Source organism: Microcebus murinus, chromosome 9 (genome assembly GCF_040939455.1).
Source record: "Microcebus murinus isolate Inina chromosome 9, M.murinus_Inina_mat1.0, whole genome shotgun sequence".
NCBI classification, from domain to species: domain Eukaryota; kingdom Metazoa; phylum Chordata; class Mammalia; order Primates; family Cheirogaleidae; genus Microcebus; species Microcebus murinus.
Genome location: NC_134112.1, coordinates 93,618,040 through 93,637,378, shown reverse-complemented (window position 1 = coordinate 93,637,378; position 19,339 = coordinate 93,618,040). Strand labels below are relative to the sequence as shown.

The 19,339-nt window shown below is 35.8% G+C and overlaps 1 protein-coding gene across 3 annotated transcripts in view; it reads left to right on the top strand.

Moving 5' to 3' along the window:
• The window catches only part of TPK1 (thiamin pyrophosphokinase 1), a 357,684-nt gene that overhangs the window by 64,915 nt on the left and 273,430 nt on the right, over positions 1–19,339 (top strand). For all 3 annotated transcript variants that reach the window (XM_012768143.2, XM_012768142.2, XM_012768141.3), the window contains one exon: positions 1,618–1,689. In XM_012768143.2, the coding sequence (XP_012623597.1) occupies positions 1,618–1,689 (72 nt within the window). The remainder of the gene's footprint in view (positions 1–1,617; positions 1,690–19,339) is intronic.

Genomic DNA, 19,339 nt, shown 5'->3' with positions numbered 1-19,339 from the left:
AGTGACTCTAATGGCTAAGTAGAGCGGCTTGCTGTGGGATCTTTTCCTTGTCTGGAATGCCTCTTCCTTTATTCATTCCAACTTCTTTCTTTTTGTAAGATCAAGTTTGAAAATCTACATTTCACAAAGATTTCTAGGATGATACCAGAGGAGTCAGGAAAAGCTCCATCTTTCCCTGTTGGACTGCTTTTTTTTTTTTTTATTTCGGCATATTACGGGGATACAGATTTTACGGTTTCAATAAATGCCTTCCCCCCCCCCCGCCCCTACAAGTCTGAGTCTCCAGCATGACCATCCCCCAGATGGTGCCCATCTCACTCATTATGTATGTATATACCCGCCCCCCTCCCCCCTCCCACCTGCCCAATACTCTATTACTGTAGTACCTATGTGTCCACTTAGGTGCTGCTCAGTTAATACCAGTTTGCTGGTGAGTATATGTGGTGCTTGTTACATTTCACAAAGATTTCTAGGATGATAGCAGAGGAGTCAGGAAAAGCTTCATCTTTCCCTGTTGCACTGCTTTTAATAAAAGGATTTTTGTTCTGTAAATTTTGGATTCAGTCAAAAGGCCACACCTGAGGACCTAGAAGGCCACATGGCCTTAAGGCTGTAGTTTCCCCAACCCTGCGAGACCTTATTGACTTCCCAGCCTTTGAACTCCTGCCATACTCATTTATATATGCATCTGGCACTACTCGTGTACTTCTGTTGTATTGTCGAATAAATAATTTTTATTCTGAGTGTCTTACGGATAGCCTGTAATCGTATTCCTCTTTCTACTCTCAGTGCCTAGTGTATATTTGGCACTTAATAATGTTTGTTATGGAAGATGGCAGAGCCTTTTCATTTCCTTATTTTGTGCCATTTCTCAGAGATTGCTTTAAAAAGCAATTAATTTTTCTTATCACCAAATGTTTTTTTTTTTTTTTCATAAATGACATGGACAGTGTTTGGACTGAACTGAACGACAGATTTTCTATAGCCTGATCATATTTTGCTTTGCACTATTGAAGGTACATTTTAAAAGATGTGGAATGATCATTGGAAAAGTAACTTTTCTCCATCTTTGGAGTCTTATCTAAAAAATTGGAATGAAAGAGGGATAAAAAGAGCTAGTAGGATTTGGTGAAAGCACATTCAGAGTTTTGCATTGGAAAGTTCAAGACAAGGTAGGGGTGGCAGGAAAGAAAGAAGAGAGAACATGAATGAACAAGAATGAATGTGAAAGTGTACACCCACCAGACCACACCACTTAGGAAATACGGTTGGGATGCTATAAAACTAGGCAGGGGGAACAATAGTTGTATCAAAGTAGTGGATATGTCTGTCATAAGGATGAGAATTCATATCAAGAGCACCACCTACAAAAAGAAGTTTACCCAACTGTTTATGATGAGTTGTCTTTATAATAAATTCCTGAGCAATATAAGAATGGACAGACGTCTTGAGTAGGTCCTGTCTATATGTGATGCCTTTTAAAATTATGGTATAAGAAATTAACTGTGGTTGCAATTTAGCTCTGTGTATATTGAAAATATGATTCCAGATTCAAATACAGGGAACAAAAGCCTTGGTTCACTTACATATTTTATTTTACTTTTTGTTTTTCTATAGGGAATTTGAAGTACTGCCTTGTGATTCTTAATCAGCCTCTGGACAAACATTTTCGCCATCTTTGGAACAAAGGTAAGCTTAATTAGCATTTATATTTCTTTGTTTTCTTCCTTTATTTGGGACTGACTAACATGACTATTAAGTACCCTGGAACCTAACTGAAACACAAAACTAATGGAATTCATTATGAGGTGAATCAATTATTAAATTATCAGAAGAAGAATTCCTTATTGTTTCCCTGTTAACCTTTTTATTTCAAAATACTAAAAGGGTACAAATGTTTTAGGTTTATATATGTGATTTCCATAGCACTGACCCCCAGGGACAGAATACTATATTTCAGAACTACTATGAGGATATTAATCTTGAATAATCAACAAATATTTGTTCAAGTGTAAATATTTTTGGCTCCAGAGATAGCAGAAAAGCATCTGCATGCCTCATTTGTCACAGCATCCAGTAATAAGATATCTGCAGGGTGATCAGATCTGCAAAATTAAAAAAGGAGACGTGTTGCCAGTATGTTGGAATCTCTTGGGGTGCTGAAAATAAAGTTAAAAAAAGGAAGAATGTCAGAGAAGTAATACTTATGGGAGGTTTTGTGTAAGAAACAGGCTTTATTAACTGTTTGTTTACATTATTCTTTGACTTTTATAGAATTAACTCTAGGCTAGAAAATAACATTAAATATCATTTGCTGTTTTGAACTTGTACTCTTCTTCGATGAAATGTTGGGATTTGTTTCCAAAGGGATAATTTTGCTGAGTTATCAATGCCAGTTTTAGGCCAAAGGCAGAAGAACTTGATTCTTGATATATTGATACATATTTCTGTTATTCCTGATTCCCTCTTATCATTGCAGAACTCTTTAGTATTCTTTTTTTTTTTTTTTTTTTGCAGATATTTGCAGTTAAATTTTTTTTTTTTATATTGGCATATTATGGGGGTACAGATTTTAAGGTTTTAATAAATGCCCATTTCCCCCCTCCCCCCAAAAGTCTGAGTCTCCATCATGACCATCCCCCAGATGGTGCACATCTCACTCATTATGTATGTATATACCCGCCCCCTCCCCCCTCCCGCCTGCCCAATACCCTATTACTGTAGCACCTATGTGTCCACTTAGGTGCTACTCAGTTAATACCAGTTTGCTGGAGAATATATCTGGTGCTTGTTTTTCTATTCTTGGGATACTTCACTTAGTAGTATGGGTTCCAGCTCTAACCAGGAAAATATAAGATGTGCTATATCACCATTGTTTCTTAGAGCTGAATAGTACTCCATGGTATACATATACCACATTTTATTAATCCATTCTTGGATTGATGGGCACTTGGGCTGTTTCCACAGCCTTGCAATTATGAATTGTGCTGCTATAAACATTCGAGTGCAGGTGTCTTTTTTGTAGAGTGTCACTGGATCATTTGGGTAGATGCCCAGCAATGGATCAAATGGTAGATTCACTTGTATCGTTTTAAGGTATCTCCATATTGCTTTCCACAGAGGTTGAACTAGTTTGCAGTCCCACCAGCAGTGTAGGAGTGTTCCTCTCTCTCCGCAACCATGCCAGCATTTATTGTATGGAGATTTTTTGATAAAGGCCATTCTCACTGGGGTTAAGTGATATCTCATTGTGGTTTTGATTTGCATTTCCCTGATGATTAGAGATGTTGAGCATTTCTTCATATGTTTGTTGGCCATTCTTCTGTCTTCTTTAGAAAAATTTCTGATCAAGTCCTTTGCCCACTTTTTAATGGGGTTATTTGATTTTTTCTTCCTAATTTTCGTGAGTTCTAAGTACATTAAGGTTATGTTTCTTAGAATGCAAACCTAGTATGTTAATAAGCTCACATCTGTAGACAGAGGCAGTTGTGATGCTAGAAGGAATAAATCATCAAAAGAGATTTTGTATGAAGAATTTTTCTTGTCCAATATCATTACAGTGGAAACTCTTGGTGTTCTAAATATAGCAGTCTTTAAGTTAGCCAATTTAAAATTTCACATTATATTGCCCTCAAAGTTTGAAAATTATTTAACCATTAAGTTCTTTCTTAGCACTTACTAGTAATTAGATAGTTATTTGTATGGTCATAAGGTCTTTTTTATCATTGTGTGTTTAGTGCCTGGTGCAAATTACAATAAATGAATGAATTTAATATGGTTTATATTGCTAATAAATACTAAATAAACTGATTAGGCACATCCTTTTCATTTGAATTTATTGCATCAGGTTTCGTATCGTTTGGAGAGAGAGTGTGTTTTATTGCAAACATTAGAAATAGACAAAATTATCATTGATAAGAACTCTTGGAAACTTTGGATATTTAAAGCTACATATTAAGAAATCTCTTATATTTTGAAGAGTTAAGGGTCCTATTTTACACATAGTGGGAAATGATGTAGATTTTTGAGCTGACTGAAGTTCCTCATTAGTTTGTCTGCAGTGAATTAGATTTTTTTTTTTAATTCATTTTCATTTTAAGTTTTTTTTAGAGACCAGGTTTCACTCTGTCTCCCAGGCTGAAGTGCAGTGGCACGATCACACTCGATGTGACCCTGAACAGCTGGCCTTAAACAGTCCTCCCCCTCAGTCCCCCAAAGTGCGTGGATTACAGTTGTGAACCACTGTACCCAGCCTGAATTAGATTTGAAAAAGTCTCATGCCTGGCCAGGCATGGCGGGTCTCGCCTATAATCCTAGCACTCTGTCTGGGAAGCCAAGGCAGAAGGATTGCTCAAGATCAGGAGTTCGAAACTAGCCTGAGCAAGTGCAAGACCCTGACTTCTACTAAAATTAGAAAGAAATTAATTGACCAACTAAAAATATATAGAAAAGATTAGCCGGATATGGTAGCGCATGCCTGTAGTCCCAGCTACTCAGGAGGCTGAGGCAAAAGGATTGCTTGAGCCCAGGAGTTTGAGGTTGCTTGAGCTTGGCTGACGCCATGGCACTCAACCCTGGGCAACAGAGTGAGAGACTGTCTCAAGGAAAAAAAAAAGTCTCATACCTGATAATTGTTTGATTTGTATAACGTGATCAATCTGTACATGGGAAAGACTAAAGGTATCTGAAGTATCAGGTATATTGAAATGGCTAATTCTCATTTCCAAAGTAACTTTTCTTATTCAGGTTATCGAAATGTTAAGTTCTTTGTTATATTACTTCTAGGATAATTCTTGGCTTTCTGGAGCCTTTATTCTTATGAAGTCTTTAACCATTTGTTTTTCAAAATTTTATTTTTCAAAATTTTAAAATTTTTATTGATACATAATAGATGTACATATTTTCAGGGTATGCATGACATTTTGATACATTCATATAATGTGTAATAATCAAAGTAATTGGTATATCCATCGCCTCAAATATTTTTCTTTATGCTGGGAACATTCAAATTACTCTCGACTAGCTATTTTGAAATATACAATAGATTATTGTTTACTATAGTCACTCTGATTTATTGAACATGATTTTTGTATGTTGAACCGGTGTTGCATTCTTGGGATAAATCCCACTTGGTCATATTGTATAATACTTTATATGTGCTTCTGGATTCAGTTTGGTTGTATTTTATTGAGGTTTTTTAACTTCTATATCCATAGGAGATACTGGTCTGTAGTTTTCCTTTGTTTCTTTGTCTGCTTTTGGTATCAGGGTAATGCTGGCCCCAAAGAATGATTTAGGAAGTATTTCCTCTTTTATTTTTGGAGGAGTTTATGGAGAATTGTTGTGAATTCTTGTTTAAACTTTTGGTAGAATTTATCAGTGAAGCCATCTGGTACTCAGTGTTGTTTTTTGTTGTTGGAAGTTTTAAAATTACTAACTCAATCCCTATACTTGTTTTAGGTTTATTCATATTTTTCTCTTTCAACTCAGTTTTGGTAATTTTATCTTTCTAGGAATTTTCTTATTTCATACAAGTAATCTAATTTGTTTGCAGAAAAGTTTTTGTATGATTTCCTTATAATCATTTTATTTCTACAAGGTCAGCTAATGTTCCCTCTTTCATTTTAGTAATTCAAGTCTTTTCTCTTTTTAAAATTTTATTTATTTATTTATTCATTCATTTATTTAATTTCAAAATATTATGAGTACAAATGTTTTAGTTACGTAGATTGCTTTTATACTGCTTGATTCAAAGTTATAAGTGTACCCATCACCCAGATCATGTACACTGTACCTGTTAAGTATGATTTCACCCATCCCCTCCACTCCCTCCCACTTGGATGATTTGCATTGAGTTTTACTTCCATTTGTGCACATGAGTGCCAGTGGATCAGTTCCAATGTATAGTGAGTGCATCTGGTGTTTGTTTTTCTTTCTTATGATACTTCACTTAGAAGAATGGTCTCCAGTTCCATTCAGATTGTTGCAAAAGATACTAATTCACTTTTTTTTATGGCTGAGTAGTACTAAATGGTATACATATACCACATTTTATAAATACTTAGCTAGGTAGTGTTGAGGCCAAGGGGTTTCCTTTGGCCCTCTGAAGGTTCACTGAAACATCAACTCACTATAAGGCAGATTAATTGGAAAAAAGGTGTACAAATTGATTTAATGTGTACATGGGAGCCTTCAGATTGAAGACCCAGCCCCCAAGTGGGGTCCAGAAGCTTACATACCTTCTTGAGGTTACAGAAAGAATGGGAGCTTGGTTCCTGGGAAAACTGGTTATGGGATGGGAGAGAAGAGGAACTCTGTTGAGGAGCAATAAATGATTACTAGGGAGAATTCAAGGGGCTTGAAGATCATACAGTGTCCGGGGCAAAGTCTGTTGGGCCCACAGAATGGGCAAAGGTTTGTGATCAAAGTCTGTCCAAGTTTGTTGACAGACTTTATCCTTCCTTCCTGTGATATGGGTTCAGATAATGAAATCTCAAGCGAGGGACTCTGGAGTTAATTGCTACTGGAGTTCTCAAAGTTAGTTGTACAGATCTCTGAGCTACTACATTAAAAACTGAGAAACAAACAGCCCTGATTGACATACATTTACCTGAAATAAAGTTATATTTTTGCAGCCATATATCACATGTCTAGTTCAGCTTCTGTAATCATGTCCTCACTGTCAGCTTGAGTTCACAGCCTTTTCTACATGATCCACAAAACAGTGGTGACCACAAATAATTACATTATGGGTAGATAATCCCATTATGTTAATGCCAGGTGCTTATCTACTGTGTGAAACTTTCTTCCTCTGGTAAGGAATTATTTTCCTTCCCTTGCTGTCTTTACCTTTTTTTTTGCAGTTCTCTGGTGGCCATCCCCAAGATCTCCCAGGGTATGAGTCCCATACCCTGGTTTACTTCCAATGAAACTGAAGTCATAACATATTTGACACATCAAGTGGGTCTTATAGATTAAAAGGAGGCATAGATAGCATTCACGAATTGAAATATAAGCAAAATTTTGGGTTTTATAACACTGTTGTGTTCCCGTCCATTCCATGTGTAATACTTGTTGAAACCCTTTTTTGACAGGCATTGGACTGGTATAAATAGCTGGGGATGTACTTGTGGGCTGTCAGTTATGGCTGGAATTGAGAGTTAGGGGTGCAGCCTGTTCCTGATGAAGGCAGCCAGAGGCTGTGTCCAAGCCACAAGTCCTTGGAATGAGCTTACTGTGTCTCTGCTCCTCAAGAGTTGATGTTGTTGTAATAGTTGGTTAATTGCCTCTACTTTATTCATGCCCGTATGCTTTTCTTTTTTGCTTTAAAACAAAAACACCTTACCTACATAAAGTAGTTTTTAATAGAGTAAATAGAATTGCTCTACTAATTATACTAATCTTGTGCTAGTGATTAGTATTGCCATTAGATTTAAGTTTTAAATGAAGTAGCAATCTGCTATAAAGCACCTTGCTTTGATAGGTTTGTTGTACTAAACCCTTTCTTTTATAAATTATGCACCCAAGGACTCAATGTAAGCTAACCATCTTTTCACCTGATTATCTGAAGTTAAACTCAACCAATGTTAGCAAACTTTATATGATGTAAAGTTTTTTTTTTTTTTTCCTTTCTGTTTTCATTCATATTTCCCTATTCAGTGGGACTGCCTTAGGTCAGTTATAGTGTCTAATGTGTTTATTCTCATTAAAATAGAGAAATCATATACTTGCCATTTTTATGTGTGGATTAGTTGAATTGATTGCTATGCTTTAATATGTTAGCTATTGATAGCTCTTTTAATCCTTTTATATTTATTTATATGCATTTTTCCTGTTGGAAGAATTTCAAGGGAAACATGTTTTTTGATGATGATCTTGAAATTCTGAAATCACCTTAATGTGATTCCTTATTTCCTTAAGATGACCCTGGAGGGGCCCGTCCTGGTCCTTTTTTTTTGTGTTTTTCTTTTTCTTTTTTCTTTTAAACAGTGTGTTTCTAATATAGTTTTTTCCTCTGGCCTCATTTCCCACTGCTACCCTTTTCTATGTATTTAACATTTAATCTAATAGAACTGCCTTTTTTGTTTCCTGCATAAAATAGACTTGTACTTATTTATGTTGCAGAATTCCACTCATCTTTTAAGGTCCAACTCAAATGCCACCCCTTGTGAAGGCTTCCCTAGTTTCCTCAGGTAGAGATAGATTTTCTCAAATGTCACCTCTTCTCTCCATGAGGGTGGGCTTCATGAAAATGGATTCAAAGCTTGAAAATGCTTTGCGGATGGTGTTTTCTTCTTCTCTTGTACAAACTCTCCTTTTTCCCACCCAGATTCCTCTTTGGTCCTCGGCCTAGATTGGGTCTCTTTTCTACCTTTGCTAAACTTGAGCTCTGTCACTCATATTTTTTCTCTGCTCTCTGACTCCCTGATGCTTATTACATGGTATTTCCTGGTACAACCAATCAGAAGTCAGTCTTCATTAAATATAATTCCCTTCATTACCTGTGTTTCAAGCTTTTATTTTTTCTTTTTCATTATTTCCTATGAAATGATTTTTATATATGATTTTTACCTGTTAGGGGAATAGATTAAAATTCTAGTACCAGATAGGAAAAGGGCCCTGAAATGGTGATTGCCAGGCCAGGTAACTCTGTGTGCTTTGTGACAGTTAGTGTAGACATTTCAACTGTCTGTTTTACTTCATTCTTTCTGCCCTTTACAGCTGGGTACAACTGCTATGTCAGTTTTGAATGTAACCAGAGAATGGCTTCCAAGTTTGTGCGGCTACTTATGTTGTTTCTTTTTAAACATTCAACATTTCCTAAATATTTTTTCAACGTTTGCTCCATGTTTAATTAATTTGCACACATATGCACACTTACACACACAAGCACTTTTTTTATCTTTTGCCTGGTAGTAAGGTTCAATGATGTGAGCCTGCTGTGTGGATAATTTAAGGAGTTTAGACACATTATTAATGATTGTTCTTGTTATGGAGACTGGGCAGTAGTATTTTTTGTGAAATTTCTTTCCTTAGTGAAAGAAATTAAAATTAAAACAAAACCAAAGAATTTCATCTCCATGCTAACCAGATGTGGACTGCTACATAAAGCTAAAAAAAACATAAGTAGAACCTCAAAATAAACCTTTGAGTCAGTTATCTAGAGGTGATTCAACGTTTTGCATTTCTTTTCTTCCAGTTGGATGGTGCCCAGTGCTTTAGAGGGTGTGGTGGTATTTTCCCAGTTAAAATGCTTGGGTCTTAAATGGCCTTTCCTAACACAGAGAGACACTGTCATTTTTAACAGCTCTTTCGTTTCCTTGCAATTTATTTCTTATGAAGAGATAAAGGTCTTTTATTCATGGTCTGTTTTCTCCATTTCAGTTGTAGCATATGTTTGTTTAGTTAGTTTGAAAGACTTCTGAAAGTGCAGGCTTTGGGGAAGCAGCCAGAAAAACGTGGTGGAATTCACCTTCATTTTCTCGCACCTTGGATAGTGTGTAGTAGTAGATGGAAACATACATTTTTAACCTGACACTCCTTGAATCTCCATATAATGTAGCATGTTACATAAATATTAGTGTTTCTATGTGTATTTAAATTGTTACCCCACATTGATGAATATCCTTTCATCATAGGCTCAATCCACCTAGAAGTTTAAGATCATGCCCTTTAATTGAAGATAGATGAATTAAAGAACATCTCCACTGTTTAATATTTGTGTAGAAGGATAAATTTAAAAAAAACTTGGACTTTCTTTTTGTAGTACTAGTCCTTGAGGGGAGCTGAGCCTTTCTGGGATTTTAGTTTTACACAGTAACAGCTGCTTTGGAGTCTTTGGAAGGAAGCCTCCAGAGGAGAGCAGACAAGACCGTGAGCAGGTGGTGGAATGTGGTCTTTACTACCTCCCTGGGAGACAGACATTTGAGAGAAAGTCTGGTCTATATTCTTTCTGTGTTTAGAGTTTGCAGGTGATATTTGGAACATGAAACTGAAGGGGATGACATGGGAGAAACCATAGGGTGAAATGTTTGTTTAAGCTAGTAGGAAAGGACCTGTAGGGAGAAGAAACCTTCTATTTTTGAACATGGTCAACAGAACCGAACAGTGTGAACTCTTCGGTTTATCTCAGGGGTGGGTCGTGTTCTCATATTGGAAGGCCACGTTAATTTACCTGTAATCAAATAAGGCCGCATTCAAGAAACTTCAATTACATGTACTTAAAAATGTACATTATTTTGTAACAATCTACTATGTACCTAATAATTTCAAAAAATGAAAGCTATTTTTAAATTTAAAGTTAAATGATCTTTTAATGAATTTGTTGTGTCTGGTTTTTGTTGGAAAGCATTTGAATATTTGGTTGCAGCCTGGAGGTCCGCAGTTTCGGTTGACCCTCTAGATGGGTATCGGTCATTCGTGACCTTCAGGGCATCTCGATTTCGGGTAGGAAGGAGAATGTAGATCCGCAGCAATAAGTGGTTGAAAAGCAAGAAAACATTTTTGGGCATGTTGCCAAAAGTGTGGGTATTCTGCATTTTTTCCATATTTCAATTATATCTTTTTTTAGCATCAAGCAATGACTTTAACGTGTCATCTACTGAGAGCTCAGTCAATTCCACCTGTAGTTCTTTAAGTGCCTTGGTGATGTCAACTAGGTGAGGCTGAAATGCTAACGAGTGTGATGCCGTGATTCTCAAAGTCAGTGAATCTTTCATTGTAGTCTCCAATTAATAGATCTATAACGGCTGCATATTCTTCATTAGATTTGCATATATCATGCCCATCAATGACCTTTGCTAACTGGGGAAAATGTTCATTCGAAATTTCCTTTTGAAGAAGTGTTTTGAAAAACGATAGTTTTTTTTTGAAATGCTTGGATTTTTTTTGCCACTTATCATATATAGACTTAGTTTTACCTTGCAAAGAAATATTCAGGTCGTTTTGCTTTGACATGAGATCACACAGAAATGCTGCATTCCTATAGAAATATTCTTTCAATGATTCACATTGCTGATTCTGTTCTTTGCAAAATTTAAGTATGTGTTCTCACAGAGATAAAAATTTTGGCTAACACCAGTCCCTGCAATAGCCAACACACTTTACAAAGATACAGGCAAATCTACGCTGAATACCTCATTGTTCAACTTTAGCATGTTATGAAACTGACAATGCCATGTTGCATTTGCACAAATATAATGAACAATACTTATATTAATAACTTGTTGCAAAGTGTCACTTAAAATAGTAGCTTTAGTACAGAGATTTTGCTGATGCAAGATACAATGAAAAGAAATGAGAGCATTTGGAACTGTTAATACATTTTTTTATCTGTGCAATAAACCCTTCCTGTTTTCCTGTCATGGAAGGTTCACTGTCTGTACCTACACTCACTAAATTTACCAAATTCAGTCCAGCGTGCCAACATTTATCTTGAAAGTTGTTGAAGATATCTGTTCCCTGTATTCTGTTCTCAAGAATTGCCCAAAGCGAGTGACTCTTCATTGCAAAGAAAATCTCCTAAGACCCGCATGAAGTATAAAACCTGTGCCAAGTTAGTAGTATCAGTTGATTCATCATTCAAAGTGATTGAATAACATATATTTTCCTTTTGAAGTATTGCATTAAGTTGTTCTGTTAAGTTGAATGCTAATTCATGCTGCTAATGAGTTATGGCTCTCCTTGAAAGAAGGAGTTATTTGTACTTTGAAACATTGTTGGGGTCTCAGCATCCTACAACTTCCACAGTTTCTACATCACTGAATGGCTTCCCTTTTTTACCCTAAGTATATAAGCTGCTTTATAAGTTGCTTCAGTGGTATTATTCCCCGGTCTTAATTCTGCTTGAAAGAATTGTTTTTGCTTTTCATCTTTTAATTTCTGCAATAAAACTTTTCATGCCTCTCCCTCTAATTTAAAATATTTGTGGTCTTTATGAGTGTTATAAGGCTGATAAGCATTGAACTTTTTTAATGTTGGTATTGCAGGATCACAAAGCAAGCAAAATCATCTTATCTTTAGCAGAAATAAGATAATACTGCAATTCCCAATCCTTAAGAAAAAAGAAACAAAACTGTTTTCTTCCTTCAGCATTCTCTTGGCCTTCTTTGGCACGATGGCCTATTAAGCCGACAGAATTAAAAAATACTGTCGAGCTGTGCAGCTATTCACAAATTTCACTTCAAACAGGAAAACAGTGCACCGCTGTCAAAAGCTGATGACAGACTGGTGTCCTCGACCCCCATAAACTCTCACCTATCAGTCTCATGCAGTAGTGGTGCCACTCTGGTGGGGAAGTTAGAAGTAATTCATGAGCACAGCAGCTGTCACTCTGGCTCTAGTGTTCTAATTGTGCCAGCCAATTGGGAGGGATTGTTTCATTGAAACTTATTTTATTCTTTGGTATTTTAAATATGTTCATTTAAAAAATATAAAATAAAAATATAAAAGACAAAAATGTATTAATAAAAACAAAAGGATTTATTCTTTAAAATTTGGATTCAGTCAGAAGGCCACTTAAGGACCTCGAAGGCCACATGTGGCCTTAAAGCTGCAGGTTCCCTACCCCGGTTTTAGCTAGTGGCAGAATCTCTGTGGGGGTGAAATGGTGATACTTTCAAGTAAGGCTTCTTTGCTGTCTAATACTTGTCGTGAATGCAGCTTTTCGGGATTTGCTGTGTCTTAGTCTGTTTTTGTGTTGCTATAAAGGAATGGGGCTGGGTAATTTATAAACAAAAGAGGTTTATTTGGCTCACAGTTCTGCAGGCTCTACAAGAAGTGCAGTGCGGGCATCTGTTTCCAGTGAGGGCTGTGGGCCACTTTCACTCATGGCGGAAGGTGAAGGAGAGCTGGTGTGTGCAGAGATCACATGTGGGGAGAGGAAGCAAGAGGGAGGGGAGGGAGGTGCCAGGCTCTTTTAAACTCTTTACTCTCCTCCCCACAGAGAATCTACTCCAGTAGACCTAGACAGCTCCCATTAGGACCCACTTCCAACACTGCAGGTCATGTTTCAACATGAGGTTTGGGGGACAAACATCCAAGCTGTAGCAGCTGGTTTTGAGTAGGTAGAATATCATGAATAGGTAGAATATCATGTGCATTTTTGTCACGTAAATCCATCCAGGCAAAGACCCAGGAGATCCCTTCTGCAGGGAAAATGCTAGTCTTTAGGATATCTGAGTTTCACTTCTGAGGATCCTAGGTAGTGTCTGTTCTAGTATTGAGTAGCTTAGTCACTTGAGTTATGAATTCTGTAGTAGGCTTATCACAGTTTTGTTAAACTACCAAATTAACACTATTGTATCCTTTCCCTTGTTTAGTCTTTCACAGAACTTACGCTTGAGCACATTTAAGTGAGCATTGAACCAAAGATCTGATGAGCAGTTTACATACATGGTTCAGGTCCACTGAGCAAAACAGTTATGCATAAGCTATAGTTTCTGTAAATAAGGCGGGTGGAAAAGATGTATCCTAGTTGCGCAAAAATATTTGGGGGGGGTTATAAAAAGATTATTTAAATATACAAGACATTTTAATATTAGTGGCACATAACAAAATGCATATTGTTTGATATGAGGTCGCCTAGAGACACATTCTACTATTCCCATCCCTGAAGTGATGGCCCATTTCTATTGAAATAGATCTTTAATAATCTGGGTATTATATACAAATATTGTGGTATTTTTAAGAAGCTCTATGTTACTTTTATTCCCAGGATTCACTCAGATGAGATAGAATGACTTAATCTTTGTGTTCAGTGCCATATTCCTCTGTTACAATTAAGCAGTATTTCTTCTTTTTAAATTCACTTCATCCATATGCTTTTTACCATTATTAACCTACTATCATGTTTTTCAATAAGTTACTACCATAGTCAAAATGTGTCTCTGTATTAATTCATTAGTTAATATATTCAACATTGGTCATTCAACTAATAACTATTGTACGCCTACTAAATGCAGTAGTAGCCAACACATAGATAGTGCTCACCATGTGCCGGATGGTGTTGTAAGAGCTTTGCATGGTTCATGCACCTAATCCTTTATCAATCCTGTGAGGTAAATACCATAGTAACTATTATCCCCATTCTAAAGATGAGAAGACTGAGGTCCTGAAAGGTTAAGTGATGTTTGAGTTCACACTTCTAGTAAATGGAAAAGCTAGGTAGTAAACTCAAGCAGGTGATTCAGACAGTACAGGTATTTATGTAGCCTGTATATGTTCAGTGACTTTAACATCTCTGTTAAGCTTTACATGATAAATACACCTTAGAGTATGGACGAGAGGTAGGCAGACTTTTTCTGTGAAGGGCCAGATTAGTAGATATTTTAGGCTCTGCAGGCCATATGGTCTTTGTCACAGTTCTTCAACTCTGCTATTGTTGTGCAAAGCAGCCACTGAAAATGTATAAAAGAATCGGTGTGGCTGTGTTTCAAAAACACTGTATTTGCAAAAACAGGTGGAGGACTGGATTTGGCCCATAGTCCACAGTTTGCTGACCACTGAAATAGACCTTTTATTTCGAATCCATTTTAGCTACCAGCCAGTGCTTCCTGCCTTGGATTTGGGTCTGTTTCTGGAAAGTTCTTTCATCTGTAGTGTCTCAAGATCATACATTTCTCCATCTGGCTGGTGGATTTCTTGCTATCCACCTCCTCTTCTGTCAAGCTTACTGATCCTGCTCTTTACTATTATAATATTTGTGCTTTCAGATATTTAGTCTGTGCCAATGTTCGTGTATATTGGTTGCTATCTGCTTTCATTCTGAACATGACTTTAGTGATAACATCGATCCTATGGCAATTCCCGACTCTCTCATTTCTCTGTCTTTTCTGGCATCTGAATAGCCAGCCTGAATTTTCCCTTTACTTCATTCCTGAACAGGGTTATAGCGTCTGCTAGTGGCAGTCATGCTATGGTTCCAGCAGTGGGGACTATAGGTTTGATATTTAATGACGACTATTAATAGACCCTCACAGCTGTGTCATCCTCTGTCTCTGTTGTATACTTTCCATAGCGGCTATAATTAGGGTGAACTTTGAGGAATCTATTTGAGAGGATGAAGTGTTTTGTTATTGTGCAGACTTTCCAAATAAGTGCCTTCTTGCTTAAAAGCCTCTAGAACTGCCTGATCAAAGACACTGTCACTGTTTTACTAATAAGAAGGCCATCATCTAATGAGAGCATTTCTCCTCATCTCAAAATGTCTGTTGCTGTACTCTCCATTCTCCAATTTTCTCCCATTTTTACCCATCTCCTTTCTTAGGGTGGTCACTCTCTATTTTTTTTTCTTCCTTCTCTCTCTCCTTCTCTCTTCCTTCTCCTCCTCTTTTTCATGCTAATATTTTTCATCTTTTCTGTCACTTTTTCCTCTGGCAATAACTGTTCCCATATGTGCTTTTATATATGTGCAGATAGATATTCTGTTTCTGATCTCTTCTTCTGTAATCAATATTAGTATAAATTTTTTTCTCATTAATTATTATAAAGTTGATCATAAATATCCAAGGCTTTTCTCATTATTATTTTAATTTTGTTTCTATAAATGTTAGTAATGATGTATAGCTATTAATTATTATGTTAATTATTAGTAACAATTATGTTTTAACATAACATAATAATTATCTTAATTATTAGTAACAATTTCCTTTGTGTAGCACTCAGTGGCCACGTCTGATTTCTTTATTATACAAAGGTATAAAGGATTACAAGATTAAAATTTGGAAATATATCTAAGGTGACATCATTAGTTATAATTACTAATGTAAATATTACTTTCGTTTTCTTCAGAACTAAGGATGTGATTTCCTGACTCTATTTTTAAGCTATGAACTGTTACCCATTAATCAGCCATGAAATCAGTTTCGTGGGGTGAGGCCAATAGTCACAAAAAAAGGAAATTGAAGACCAAAAGCAGTATAGCATGTACATTTATGATAATTATTGTTTCTTTACATACATCTACATGTACCTATGTACGTATGTACTCATTTCTGTGTGTGATGAAAAATGTATTTATTTCTGTGTGTGGTGAAAAATGTATTGCTTTCCGTAGGCCCTGATTAATCACTGCCATGTTAATAACAATAGTAGCTGCAATGTACTGAGTGCTTGTCACTCTACTAAAGCACTCTACATGCAAGTTTGAATGTGATCACAACAGCCAGTCCTATGGGATAACTGCTACAAGGATTCTTTGTTTTTAAATGAGAAAATTGAGGCACGAAGGTAACAGAGGCAGAGAGTCACTGAAGCCAGGCCAGTCTGCTTCAGAACCTTAGCCGTTAAGGGCTGTTTCTTGCAAAGATCCCTTGCCCCTTTTTATCAAGGGAATAAGAGGCTTTTCTAGAAAATGGAAAGTTTAAATGTGTTTCACGGAAATACCACTAACTTACAGGGTACTGAGTCACATTACATGTTCTGTTGGAGTTCTCAGTGGACATTCCTCCTAGAAATAGCTTTAAATTTCAGACTCAGTGTTTTTCTATTTCATAAATCATTAGTTCTCCAACTTATCATTTGTGAAGGAATATTCCAAGGATTCTAAATATCTTTTCTATTAAATGTTTTGTCATAATGAATTTAAAACAAACATTTGGAAGTAGAAAAAAAGTTTGAATGGAAATTTTCGCATCTTTTATTTTAGAGTAAGTAAAGTGAATAAATCTCAAATTAGCTATCATTGAAGTATCATTTTTCATAATCATGTATTGTATGTATGTGGAATTCTTTTGAAATTTTATAATGTGCATTTTTGTTTTGTTTTAGTAATGACAATATCATAGGACATTTAGGGAATTTGCTAACATCTCAAATTTATATTTCAAATGCACTTGTAAATCTTCTGTTATACTTCCTAATCCGTGGCACTTTTGTATGAAGTGTTTCACTTGATATTCAAATCAAGAAGTCATTTTAAATGCCAAGATTCATAATATTGCATTTTTAATGTTTGCTGAGAGACAAGAATTTTTTCCGTTTATTTTACTCAATAATTTTTGAGCATCTTCTGTGTCAAGCATTGTCCAAAGTCTGGAGATAGCACAATAAGAAAGGTCCACGCCCTGTTCTTGCTTACAGAGTTAAGGGCTAACTTCCTCAGTCCTACTGGACACTTAGTGCTCTCTGCAGATCCAAGTGTATTATATGGAAGGCTTCTTGGCAAGTTGAGAATTGTTCAGGTGTCTCTTTTCTATATAAGAGCATGATCTCAAAGGTCCTCTTCATTTATAAGCGTGGTGCAGATAAGCAATCTTTCTTTCTTTCTTTTTTTTTTTTTTCTTTTTTTATTTGTTTTTTTTTCTTTTTTTTTTGGACACTTCAGGTTAGGCATAGATAAGCAATCTTGATCTTAGCTTAGTACTTTTTAGCTCCAATCAATTATACTCACATTGAACCTACCCTTAGAATCAGTCTTATAACCTGGGACTGATATTAGTCCCCCTTAGTTTGCAAAAGACATTTCACTGACTTCAGGAAACAGTGCAAATGCCTTGTATATTATATATTAACTTGACTGATAAAATTAGAATTGAGGAAATAAATTTAGGACACTTGAAACAGATCTATAGAACAAAGTACAGACTAAAGAGATAAAGCACAAATTTAAATAACTCAGCTATGGTTACTTTGGGCATCAATCTATTGCACTTTATATAGATGAGAAGAATTTTCTTTTCTTAGGAAACGTCAATTAGAAAGATTCATTGAATTACTTTGGTGCCATCATCAACTTAGGGTTTTCTGTAGGTTCTTGCACATACATTAAGGCCACCCTGCTCCTTTGTGTGATGTGGCCTGTTTGCAGTCTGGTGGCCGGCCCCACTGCAGTAGATTTGCTCATAGAGTAGTAAATGAAATTGCAGATTTCACTACTACAATCTGCATGAAACTGTCTTTTAGGACTAGGTATAGTCATCTAGGGAAAGGAGGATGTTTTAGATGTGCAGGATGGTAGCTTTTAAAACATAAAGACTTACATGTTTGTATAAAGAAATGTTGCTACTGTACATACTGTTACTATATATTTTTTTGTTTTTATAGTATAGTGTTTTTGACATGGGAACAGACATGTAATCCAATAAAAATATTTAAGATATGTCACTCTTTTTGAATATCTTCATTAGAAAAGTAGTTTACCTTTTTTTCTCTAGCTACTGCTAAGTTTAATGCAAATATAAATATAAACACTTGAGTTTTATGAAGTGAATAGACTCACTGGTTTATCCTTGGTGGAAAAAAAATTTACCAGACTATCCAAGAATGGAAATAAAGTGTCAGTGAAATCAGACCAGATACACTTGTTAAACCTAGTATTTTTTAAAAAATTACCAGTTTTTTTCCCCTTCTTTTTCTTTTTATACAACTTAGAGAAATGGAAAAAAATATCAATGGTGGTGGTTCTTTTCTCTCCAATATGATATAAATTAATTAATATAAGAAATAATTTAGCATTATAAAATATTTTATTTTGAAATTTTTTACACTTAAATTGAAATTATTCTATCCTATACATAAATTGTCAGTGTGTAAAACACATTCCAAAGTTATAGTTGAAGTTAATGGAAAATCACAGAATCATCCAGAATATTTTAGGTTTTGAAATTATGATTCTGCCACTAAAGGAAAATTGTTCTGTGATTTTACTTTGATCATTCAAGTGTCCAAAATGCACCCTCCCCTCCCTTTCTCCCTTAAACACAGTGGTGTTTTGGTTTGTGGTATGCCTTTGAGATGTTCTTGGGTATTCAAAAGAGGAGAGAGTAGAGGGTGAATAAGGTGTGACGGATTTTTTTTCTAGTTGCCAACAACATCTGCCTATGTTAAAAAAACAAAGGACTGATAATACTATATTTAAAATATATTTATCATTATCAGCCTGGATCATTCATTGGGCAGATATGTATTGGATAACTTATAACTAGTTTCACATCCAAGCCAGCCTTCTTGCTCTGTGATTACTTTATACATGTTGTTTGTAATGATGAATTTAGTATTAATAATTTCAGTGTTTTTCATGGGGTTTCAGTTGCAATTAATCACAATTCACCACATTGTGTGTTCTTTGCATTCAGTAGTATATAGGACACTGTGGGAATCACAATAGGGACATCATCTTGAACTGCTTGGAAGTAGGCTGGGTTTGTTGTCTTAGAGGGAAAAAAAGATACATACAAATTGAAATTTAGAGAAGCGTGGATGTGATTCCATCAAAAGCAAAGTTAGGATCTTGGGACGTACAAATATGCCAACTTGAACAACCATATTTATTTCACCTAATAGCTTTGATTGGTTTCAATTATCCATATGGCTTATCCACGTCCATATGCTTAAATTTGCT